Here is a 10,738-nt window from a genome sequence, read left to right as displayed (position 1 = left end):
ATGGTCAAATTAGTTCAAGTTAGGCATGACTATCAATAACATTTGAATGAAAATTAACAAAGAAATAACTCACCATCATTAATAGATTGAAATAGAAAACATAAAATGAAATGTTTTTAAGGCCGAAATCAAGGAGAATGTTGTGTTTCTTCAACATCGGATGGTTTGTGAAGTACAATAGTCTTCCCAAGTTCAAAACAAAACATGCTCAAAAATGAAATATGTCCGGTCGGTTCTTATACTTAGTACCCGACAAACCCGATTACATAAAAACCCAGAACCGACCCTATATTTAAGGTAGTGAATCGGTTCTGTATTTTATCTTTGATCGGTTCTCGGGTCGGGTAATGGTCGGGTAGGGTCAGGTTTTACCTTTTGCTCACCCCTACTAGTGTCACCACCGAACACCGCCACCCCGACCGCTACCGCAATCCTCCACGGCCACCTCCCGCTACCGTTAACCACCACCACCCACCGTCGTCGTCGCCACTACCATCGCCGCCACCCACCATCACCGAACACCGCCACCCCGACCACTACCGCCACCCTCCGCCAACCACCACCACCATCCTCTGCGGCCACCACCCACCGTTGTCGCTACTACCATCGACCACCATCGCCGCCACCTGCCACCGCAGACCACCGCCAACCCCGACCATCGCCGCCACCACCGCCGCCAACCGTCACCCACCGACTACCGCTACCACCGACCACCGCCACCCATCGCCACTAGCCGCCACCGATCACCGCCACCACTATCACCGATTTAATTCATTTCTCTTTCCTTACCTACCAAACAACACAAGGTACTGATTTATTCATTTTCATGTATGGTAACCAAGTAAGAGCAAGACTATGGAATGTAATGATCCATTTCATTTCTTTGTCCATTCCATTACATCGTCCATTCCATTCTCTCATCTATTTCATTACGTCATACCAAACAGACCCTTAAAGCTGTGAAAAAACTACCAAACACAATTATGCATCACAAAATTTAACAGTCATGATTCCAGTAGACACGGACATGAAATGAAACCGTCAAACAAAATAGAGACCAAATGACAATTATTTCTTTAATAACAAACATCAACTTTGAAATCCCAACACGACAAAAGTAAACGTTTAAAACAATTTACTGAGGGAAAAAATCCAACCCGTACTTCCTTAACTGCAGATTATGATAACAGAAACCAACAAGTTCACTAAAAACATTTAAGACCCGAGCTCTAGACCGCAATCATGATTAACCACGCTTCCATTCACATTCCACCACTTGTCTCCAACAACTAGCCACAAAACCAGCAGACACTTAAACAGACAATTTATACCCAGCAGATGATTGATTGATATGATATCCATCCTCGACCCGAAACCAAAAATGCAGTTGGTTCTTTTAAATTCCAATAGGAAAGACAGTCAAAGTCTCTGTAACTATATTAAGAGAAAGGTTAAACCTTGATAAAAATATAACTCAACTGCATCTCAAACACTAAATAGCAAGGAAAGTTCATTCTCACCGTTTTGCCAGCAAGCATGCCAAGATCGCCAGTACCATCATGCTCCTCAACATAAACTTTAGAAAATTGAATGGGAACCTGGAGTTTGTCCTTCATGATCAAAGGCCATACAAATGACCTTTTCATACAACACGTTAAAAATAATCAGAATATATATCAGAACACAAAAGTTGATAGAAGTAAGAATCAGATTGTACCATGCAGTGCTCATAGAGATCACACAAAGTGATTGCCTTTCCATATGGACTGCCCTTGCTGGTCCATTTGAGGAATATATTGTTGTTGATTATTCTGTGTTTCCCCTTCAAACCGCACCATTGGGACTTGTTTCCCAGGAAATGGGAAGCCAGATGTAGGTACAGAATCATTCATGTACTGGGAGTGGGAACTCAGATTTGATGGCTGAACACCACCACCCTTCATTGATGATTGCTGCAACTGATATCCATCTAACCAGCTGTAATCATCATTTAGAGGATTCTGACCCAATGCAGCAGAATTGGGCTCGTTGACTTGCTTGGGGGGGCGAACAGAGCTAAAACCAGGTGGCGGTCCAAGGTGTCTTATAGGTCTGCTTGTAGAAACTTTCAAAGAGCTAGCTAAGGATGTGTTTCGCCCCACATGGTAAAGATCGGGTTCAGATAGAGCAATTGTATTCGTACGAGTATCAATCACAGAGGGCCTTGCCATGCTTTGAGATGGTCCGGCATACATCATACCAGTAGCATTTGAAATCCTGTGCATGTCAGGCTGCCCATTTTCCAGCAAGCTCAAACCTTGCAATCCACTAGCAACTTGTCTGCTGTCGCCAGACCACAGTGGAGTCTGAAACTGATACGGCTGCCCAATGCTTTGTGTAACTGGCTGCCCGGTGCTATGAGTGTAATTGTTGACAGGCAAAAGGGACTGTGAGTTGGTGTACACCTGGTGAAAATTAGACTGTGGCATTGTAACATGAGGACCAGAACTAACATCTTTAGTTTGCACATTTTCAAACCCTTCTTGTTGGCTCCCTTTTGAAGAGAGCACTTCTGTTCGACTGTCAATTAAATTTGGTCTAAACACAATCACTTCATCCTCTTCTTCACCTTCCACATGTGACTCCACCTTCAACTGTTTAACTACCCTGGTTGCAGTTGTATCTCCATATGATTTAGAGCTGCTGCCTGAGTCTTTCTGGGTCTCAACACCTATAACAAACTTGTTCAGTTTCGAGTCAAACCTCACTTTCTTGTGATCAATGGTAATCTTATCTGCAATAACTTTCCCTGCAGACAAAATCCTCTTCACACGAGCTACTTTATCCTTTTTGCTGTCAGAATGCTTCCTTGAAAAATCCAAAAATGTGTGTGCAGGCTCAAGGGGCAGGAATCCTCTTAGCTCAAAATCCTCCCACAACGCAGGCTGGTACTCGTTGTCCCCCTCTTCATACCTTGTCATATCAGTAAAGCAACTCACGTCTTCATCATCATCATCATAGGAGACCAGACCGGCAGATAACAGTTTATTAAATAAAGACACGCAGTAGCTCCAAAAATGGAACTGAGCTGTTGATCGATTTTCATCAGGCTCCTTAGGTATAACAACGTCAGAATGACAGGCAATCCATTCCACACACACGAGAATGCCAGGCAACAGAAAGCTTGAGAGCGGGTCAGCCAACTCTATGCATCTTTTAAGTAGTTGACCAATAATCTCATAGAAAGTAATGAGAGCACTTTTTAGAAGCACAGTGTTTTGTACGATATCTGCATAGCTCTGACCTTCAGTCCCACCTTTCACGTTATTTACAGTAAATATGAGTATGGAAACGAGTATCACAATGAAAAGCCCACTTTCATCTGAATCCGTTCCAAAACTCAGCTCCTCTTCTGGCCCAGAAGAAAGAAGCTCCTGCAAAGCGTTGATAACTAAGGACAGAATTTCTTCGAATGTCTCCAAGCTGTAACAATATTTTGTGCATATTAGATTTGGTTTTGAAACTAATTATAGCAACAAATTAATCAAACAAATCTCTACACATACCTTGTGTGTGTGAAAAGAATACCATTCAAGCGAACAAAACGAACACGAAATGCTTTAAACGTTTGGCGCATCGCACTTGCTTTATCCACATCAGTATCAGTAATTGGCTCCTTTGATCGAGTTACTAGATCTGCTTTCCCTCTTCCTCTACCCTTTGTCCGAGCAGGTGATTCCTTGACAGGACCGTTTGAATCAACATGCAACTGAGAATAACTTTGCCGGTTCTGCCATGTGAAAAAACAGTGATTGTTATACTTTCTCAAAAAAGTTATTGAACCCACAGAGACACGTACCTTCTCAAAAGCTACTATCAAGTTGTCTCTTGCCGTCGAGAAAGGATGCTCAGCTGCCAGACTTCGGAAGTAACGATATACAGCCATCAATTCATCTCCTGAATAGGTGGCCAATATAGCAAGCTACAAGAAAGAAAATGAAACAGGTAAGGACAGTAATAAATGTGAAATCTAGTTAAGAAATTGCTACTTTAGAAGTTCGGACAAGTAACCTGATGATGTGGATTCCCACTTGATGGCCACAAAGAAGCTGCTTGCAAGTAATAACTTGAAGCTGCTGCATAATCACGACTTTTTGATTCTCCTTCACCATACAGTCCTTTGTAACGTGCAAGATCCCCTAGGTATATCAAACACCGGTGGCAGGATATCAAACCCTTTTTAATCTCAATGGATTTCTTCCCATCTTTCTGCTTCACGTTATGATTCTCTTGCTCGGGATAAAACTGCCCTATAGGGAGACCATATTTGGCTCTGATTTTTAAAATTAAATCATGGTAAAAACCAGTAGCTTCTGAGAGGAAAGTTTTAAACTGTAAGCGTATTTTTGAAGCTCGATCTGGTCGAGCCCTAGCCTGAGATGCAGCACTGTAGTGAGCCCTAAATTCTTCAATCCGTCTGTAATGTAACTGCCAGAGAGCAAATTCAATACTGTGCTTCTCAGAAAAGCTGTGGTCTTCAAGTATTATTGTTTCAAAATTTTCACGCATTTGGTGCCAAGCATTTGGGTCTGACGGCACTCTTGCTTGAGCTGACTTACGGCGCTTATTTTCCAACTCTATATTCTGAGATGCAAAGCAACCATATAAAAATTAATTAGCAAGTAGCCTAATATTGGAAATCTTATTTCCAAAGAGTAACACAAAATACAAGTAATTTCCAGGAGGGATGCAAAAGGTTTATGATTTGTGACTAGGCATCATCAACTATCATATAACGTAAGTACATCTATCCAAAAATCAGAAGCTAAGCATTTAGAAGCTTTTAATTTTGCATATTCAGGGAGATATCATCTTGTATAAATAATTAATCTGGTAATGAAAGAAGGAGAAGGGTTTGATATTGGTTACCTTGTCATAAAGACGTTGAGCAAGGTCATGTGACGAAGAAGAAGCAACTGCTGCTGCTGCTTTATCCTTATCCATCTTGTTGTTGTTGTTGTTGCTGTTGTTGTTCAGAACATGACAAATCTGCCGCCGTGAAACCCTAGGTTAGGTTAGGTTAGGTGAAGCAAGCAAAAGCAAAAGGAAAAGAAAAGGAAGCATGAGGAAGTTGTTTGTTACCGCTAGATCTGATGCCGCGAGAGAAACAGAGAGAAAAAACTAGGGTTTGGAATTGAAATTGGATTAGCCATGGAGGGAGGGACGGAGTCAGTCAGTCCAAGATAACAAATCAAATTCAATCGCTCTTCGGGGGGCTGCCTGCCTGCCTAGACTACGCGTTTACCCTCATCCAATCCCTTTCTTTCTTTATTTTCTATCACTAATATTGCCATTTACTCCCTAAACTTTCCCTTTTTTAACTGCAAACCCAACTTTCATCAAATTAGGTTAGGTGCCAATCGTCTTGGATTGGGTTTGCATCTTCAACCTAAATAAATACCACTTACATATTTATTTATTTATTATTTTTTTCACCTTATTTAAAACATTCTCATGTTAAGACCGACCTGTCTAATGTTTATTATTTATGAATATGACTAAAACCTACTCACTTGTTAATAAGTAGTTTTTCTAGGTCGTGTGTTGCATCGAAAACAGGTAAATTATAATGTAAAACAAACGTGATTTGAAAATAAAACATGTTGTTTAAAAAGTCAAAGCATTAGAACGGTTTAGTTTATCATTATACCGTTTTATTATACAAAATAAATACTTTATTTTGAGTAGAACTTCGGTTTTTAACAAAACTTATAACAGAATATGGATGGAAAAAATCAAGCACAACTATGTGCTTAAGTTTTTAGAATAAAGTAATACACGTATGTTATTAAAGAAGTATCAAAATTAATATATGTTCTAAAAAGAAAAAAGAATTATTAGAGAATGGTAAAGGAAATATATGGTTTTAAAAAATGGAAAAAAAAATAAAATATAGTATTAAAAATAAATATAATAATAAACTATTATAATATATGAAAAAATAATAATAATAATAATAATAATAAGCTATATATTATTAAAAATAATGTTACTATTCATTGTCCTTCGCTAACATATAAAATTATTTTTTATTTAGTGTCCTATTAATTACTTTTGTTATTTTATATCCCCATTTCCAATTAACAAATTAGTTTATATATTTATATATATATATATATATATATATATAGTAGGAGTTGTGTGGAAAGTCCAATTTTCCTAGAAAGTCTAGGAAGCAATGGTATATTGACATGTGGCATGGATGTATTTTAACTACAAGGGCAAACATGTAATTGCATATATTTTTTTTATTTTTGGTAATTATCTCAAATAACTATATTTTTGCATGTTCGTATGTGTAACCGATTATATGCATGATATGCGGGATTATAGTTTTTTTTTTTTTTTTTGAATCCAAATCTATTCCAAATTCCACAAACACGAAACACACACACACACACACACACATATATATATATATATTATAATTCCGATCATTCTATTCTTCACCAGCATCGTTCTTATTCTATATTATTTCAGTCTGAAAAATCATGGCTTCGAACACCCTTGCTGATGGTGGAGATGGTAATTACAGTTACTTTTGTAGGCTTTTGTGTTGTTTTATTATCATGTTTATGCAAATTCGTCAGTTTGTTCTTGATGCTGTGTTTTAATAGCAGAGGTGTTGAGGTTTAGTGTTCATTGATTCTATAAGATGACCGAGGTTTTTCTAATCTGAAGATTAATTTTTTTTCCTTAAGATATTTCATGGTGTGTTTTAAAATCCATACTTGTAATTTATGTGCAAAAACCATCATGTATGTTATTGGTGCTGTGTTTTAACAGTCATACAGATTCAGGTTGTTTGTGTTTTAACCGTAATGTGTTTAACAAGTTATGTGTTTTAACAGATCTTGAGGTTGTAGTCAACGGTTTATATAAATCCATTGAATGGTGTGTTTAAATAGTGTTGTGTTTTAACAGTTATTGAGGCTGAAGCCAATTTTTTTTAATAGTTCCATATTTAATGGTGTGTTTTAACAGTAATGTGTTTTACTAGTTATGTGTTCTGTTATAGTTTCTTCTTGAATGATGTGTTTTAACTGCAATGTGTTTTACCAATTATGTGTTTCAACAGATGTTGAGGTTGTGCCAAACCATCATCTTGTTATTGGTGTTGTGTTTTAACAGTCATACATGTTCAGGTTGTTTTTGTTCATTGATTCATATAAGTGGGCTGATGGTTTGTAGTATCATGGTCACCCTTTTCTTACATATTTGAATGGTGTGTTTTAACTTCCATAGTTGTAGTTTTTTGTTCTGTTTATTTAAACTCTTTCTGAGAAAAAATCAGTTTGTTATATGTGATGTGTTTTAACAGTTATTGAGTTTGAAGTAAATGTTTTTTATAGTTTCACCTTGTATCATTGAATCGGTGTTTTTTAAATTGCATTATTTTTGTTTAGAAATGTGTTTTATACACTTTTTTGTCATGTGTTGTAGATGCACCTAATTACCAATTACATGGTGTTGAACAAGTCTCTCCAAACACTGGAACAAAGAGATATATTCCAGATTCACCCTCTTCGTTGACGCCAGCAGAGGGAATGTTATTCGACACAGTTGATGACGCGTATAACTTTTATAAAACTTACGCAGAAGCGGGAGGTTGGACTGTAAGGAAGGGCACACAGCACGAGAACCGTGGTATTGTTATAAACAAGTACTTTTTTTGTTCAAAGGAGGGTCAAAAAGACTTTCGACCGGTCGATACCTTAGTCGAACAGTCGTCTGATAGGTGGGTACGTAGGGTACCATCCAAAAGGACCGGATGCCAAGCTGCGATCAAAATAAAGCTTACTAATGCTAAGAAGTATTTGCTGTATCATTTTATAGAGGCGCACAACCATGATTTTGTGCATCAAGAAGATTTACATCTTCTCAAGGAAAACAGGGGTATTAATCGTGCTCACGAAGAGATGATAAACAAGATGTCACATCTCAACATTGGTCCTGTTCGTGCATTTAACATTATGAAGGAAGTGTATGGTGGGTTCGACAAAGTCGGTGCGACCAAAGTCGATTTTAAAAATTTCAAGAAAGAATTAAATCTTTTTATCGGAGAGTTTGATGCGGAAATGTTTGTCAAGCGACTGATGAGGAAAAAGGAGTTTTTACCGAACTTCTCTTGTGAATATGAAACGACAGACGAAGGTGTGTTGAAGTGCATTTTTTGGGCCGACGAGGATATGAAGAGAAATTATTATATGTTTGGGGACGTTATATCATTTGATGCTACCTACAAGCGTAACAAGTAACGATGCGTTTAATTTTTTATATATTCAATGTGTTTTAAAACTTACTGTGTTATAAATACATCATGATCTTTTTGTCATCGCTGATTGTGTGTTTTTTTAAGGTATAACATGATGTTTGTCCCTTTCACTGGGATTGATAATCATAATAGGAACGTGACACTTGGTGCTGCAATTCTCGGTTCTGAAACGGCAGAGACGTATAGCTGGTTACTTAGGGCGATCAAGAACGCATATGGGTACGCGCCTCCCGTAATCGTTACTGACCAGGACCCTGCGATGAAAAAGGCTATAGCGGATGTTTGGCCTAAGTCGAGGCATCGGTTATGTATGTGGCATATCATGGATAAACTCACTACAAAGGTCTGGTTTTTATATGGCAGGGTTTTATTTTTTTTATATGTGTGATTTTTACTGTGTTTTAATATTTTTTTTTGTCATTCATGATACAATGTTCCCTTAGGTCGGGGCTGCCCTATGTTCAAATACAGATTTCAGGAAAAGATTGTCTGCAGTTGTTTGGACTGATTCTCTATTGCCCGAAGCGTTTGAGGCTGAATGGGCAGCTATTATTCATGATTTCGGTTTAACCTACCATGAATGGCTGACGTATATATACGGGCTACGTGAATCATGGATTCCAGCTTACTATCGCGAAGAAGAAATGTCTGGTCTTATGCGGACATCATCTAGGTCCGAAAGCGAGAATCACTTTTTTGGCAAGATTAGCAATCCAAAGTGCACGTTGGTTGAATTTCTTAGCCACTTCGATACGGCTATTGAAGCGCAAAGGCACGAGCATCGGAAAAACGATCATGACACTCGATACACCAACCCTGGAGAGTGGAGTGATTTTGTTCTCGAGAAGCAAGCAGCTCAGATATATACCAGAACTTTATTTTTGGATGTTCAACTCGAGATTCAACATGCTATTCATCGTTGTACTAGTGTCAGATTAGATCACGTCGGTGATTTCATTAAGTTTTTTATAAAGGATCTCGATCAGCCATGTTCTTCGTTCTTCGAGGTTATTTTTTGTTTTACTTTATGTGTACCCTTTTTTTTCATTATTCATTTTTTATATGAACTGTGTTTTATGGATATTAAATGTTACAAGTTATGATACACGAGGAGGATGTTACTGTTAAGTGTATCTGCAACAGGTTTGAGCAGTTTGGATTGTTGTGTAGTCACATTTTTTGCGTGTTACGGATTCTTGATATAAGGGAGTTTCCGAAACAATATATATTGAGGCGTTGGACGCGTGAAGCTGTTCCAAATAGTTCCCCCAGGTCCATTCTTACGGATGGTGGAGATCCAGATCGTAGTGAGGAGGTTAACCGTTGTGTTCGTGAGATTAGTCACGCAACTGAGTATGTTGTGAACAAGTTGATTTCAAAATTTGATAAGTTGTCTGATTTCTGTGATCATATCAAGCAGTTTATGTCAGTCGCTGATGAAGCTCAAATAAATGCACCTCCCAAGACACGACGTAATCGATTTGCTGAACTCCTAGGAGTTGCTCCAGAGAGCACGGCCACTATCCGTGTTCCAGTTGGTACCAGGTTCAAGGGTTGTGGTTCTCATAAACGCCTTAAATCTCAAAAGGAGCGAGCCATAAGTCAGTCTGGGAGTAAACATCGTCAATGTTCATTATGTAAAAAATATGGTCATAACAGAGTAACGTGCTGGAAATACACCGTGGTTGTGCCTGAGGCAGGTGCTTCGCGGAATGCTGGAGGTAATGAAGATACAATTCGCGAAGGAGATGCTGCTATGGTTGTTGAAGGTGATGGCCCTGGATCGAACGATGATGATGATGTGTTTTACACATCTGGAAACGATGCAGATATGGATGATGAGGACATGGCTGAGTAGGATCTTTTTTATCAATATTTTAAGTCTGTTGCTGAACTATTCAATTTTATGTTTTATTTTTCTCTTATGTTTGTTTTGGATTTGTTTTTGTTGATTTTAAGACTTATTGGATTCGACATTTTATGATATTTGTTGCTTTGTGTTTTAGTGTTAAGTTTGTTTTTTTAATAGCCCTCTGTGTTTTATAGGATTATTGATTTGTTCGTGGTTTTGGCATATAGTTTACTTTGTAAAAAAAGTGTTCTAAATGTGTTTAAACTATAAAGTGCTGATGAAATAGATAGGCTGGTTTCCAGTTCACAGTTTTTTCTACTGTGTTTTAAGTATTAACTTTGTTCCAGAGAAACCATCAGCCTTTTATATGTAATGTGTTTTAACAGCTAATGTGGTTTAAGTTCCTTAGAATCCATCAGCCGGTTATATGTAATGTGTTTTCACATATATTCGAAGCTGAAGTCAATGTTTTTTATACTTGAATATACGGTGTGTTTTATTGTCCATTATTTTGTTTTATCCCATGGTTATTACTTTATTAGCATGCAGGTTTTGGTATACAGTTTAGTTTT

The 10,738-nt window shown here is 37.9% G+C and overlaps 2 protein-coding genes across 3 annotated transcripts; one reads left to right on the top strand and one right to left on the bottom strand.

Annotated features, from left to right (window-relative positions):
• Positions 1-1,030: 1,030 nt before the first annotated feature.
• Positions 1,031-5,293, bottom strand: LOC110935640 (protein SMG7). Of its 2 annotated transcripts, none has more exons than XM_022178013.2 (8): positions 5,122-5,293; positions 4,909-5,044; positions 4,051-4,623; positions 3,839-3,961; positions 3,546-3,769; positions 1,718-3,462; positions 1,521-1,638; positions 1,031-1,434 (listed from the first exon to the last, which is right to left on the bottom strand). In XM_022178013.2, exons 2-6 carry the CDS (start codon positions 4,981-4,983, stop codon positions 1,737-1,739), a joined length of 2,721 nt encoding a protein of 906 aa, XP_022033705.1. In that variant the 5' UTR covers positions 4,984-5,044; positions 5,122-5,293; the 3' UTR covers positions 1,031-1,434; positions 1,521-1,638; positions 1,718-1,736. The 2 variants fall into 2 exon arrangements, with proteins under 2 accessions (XP_022033705.1, XP_022033706.1); XM_022178014.2 differs by having other exon boundaries at positions 4,909-5,028.
• Positions 5,294-6,530: 1,237 nt separating this feature from the next.
• On the top strand, positions 6,531-10,172 carry LOC110932819 (protein FAR1-RELATED SEQUENCE 5-like). The gene is made up of 5 exons (XM_022176074.2): positions 6,531-6,564; positions 7,483-8,293; positions 8,399-8,657; positions 8,758-9,304; positions 9,412-10,172. The coding sequence occupies exons 1-5, from the start codon at positions 6,531-6,533 to the stop codon at positions 10,170-10,172; spliced, it is 2,412 nt and encodes an 803-aa protein (XP_022031766.2).
• The last annotated feature ends 566 nt before the right edge of the window (positions 10,173-10,738 follow it).

The sequence above is a fragment of the Helianthus annuus genome, chromosome 6, assembly GCF_002127325.2.
Source record: "Helianthus annuus cultivar XRQ/B chromosome 6, HanXRQr2.0-SUNRISE, whole genome shotgun sequence".
NCBI classification, from domain to species: Eukaryota; Viridiplantae; Streptophyta; class Magnoliopsida; order Asterales; family Asteraceae; genus Helianthus; species Helianthus annuus.
Note: the sequence above shows the minus strand (reverse complement) of the source record. Positions and strands in the feature narration are given on the sequence as shown.

Bases quoted from the DNA above. Each gene is read 5' to 3' on its own strand.
- LOC110935640 (XM_022178013.2), bottom strand. From the start codon at position 4,983: ATGGATAAGGATAAAGCAGCAGCAGCAGTTGCTTCTTCTTCGTCACAT. The intron at 3,770-3,838 runs GTACGTGTCTCT...TTCACATGGCAG, and splicing joins TGATAGTAGCTTTTGAGAAG to AACCGGCAAAGTTATTCTCA. The intron at 3,463-3,545 runs GTATGTGTAGAG...ATATTGTTACAG, and splicing joins ATTCTTTTCACACACACAAG to CTTGGAGACATTCGAAGAAA.
- LOC110932819 (XM_022176074.2), top strand. From the start codon at position 6,531: ATGGCTTCGAACACCCTTGCTGATGGTGGAGATG. The intron at 8,658-8,757 runs GTCTGGTTTTTA...ATGTTCCCTTAG, and splicing joins TGGATAAACTCACTACAAAG to GTCGGGGCTGCCCTATGTTC. The intron at 9,305-9,411 runs GTTCTTCGTTCT...AAATGTTACAAG, and splicing joins AAAGGATCTCGATCAGCCAT to TTATGATACACGAGGAGGAT.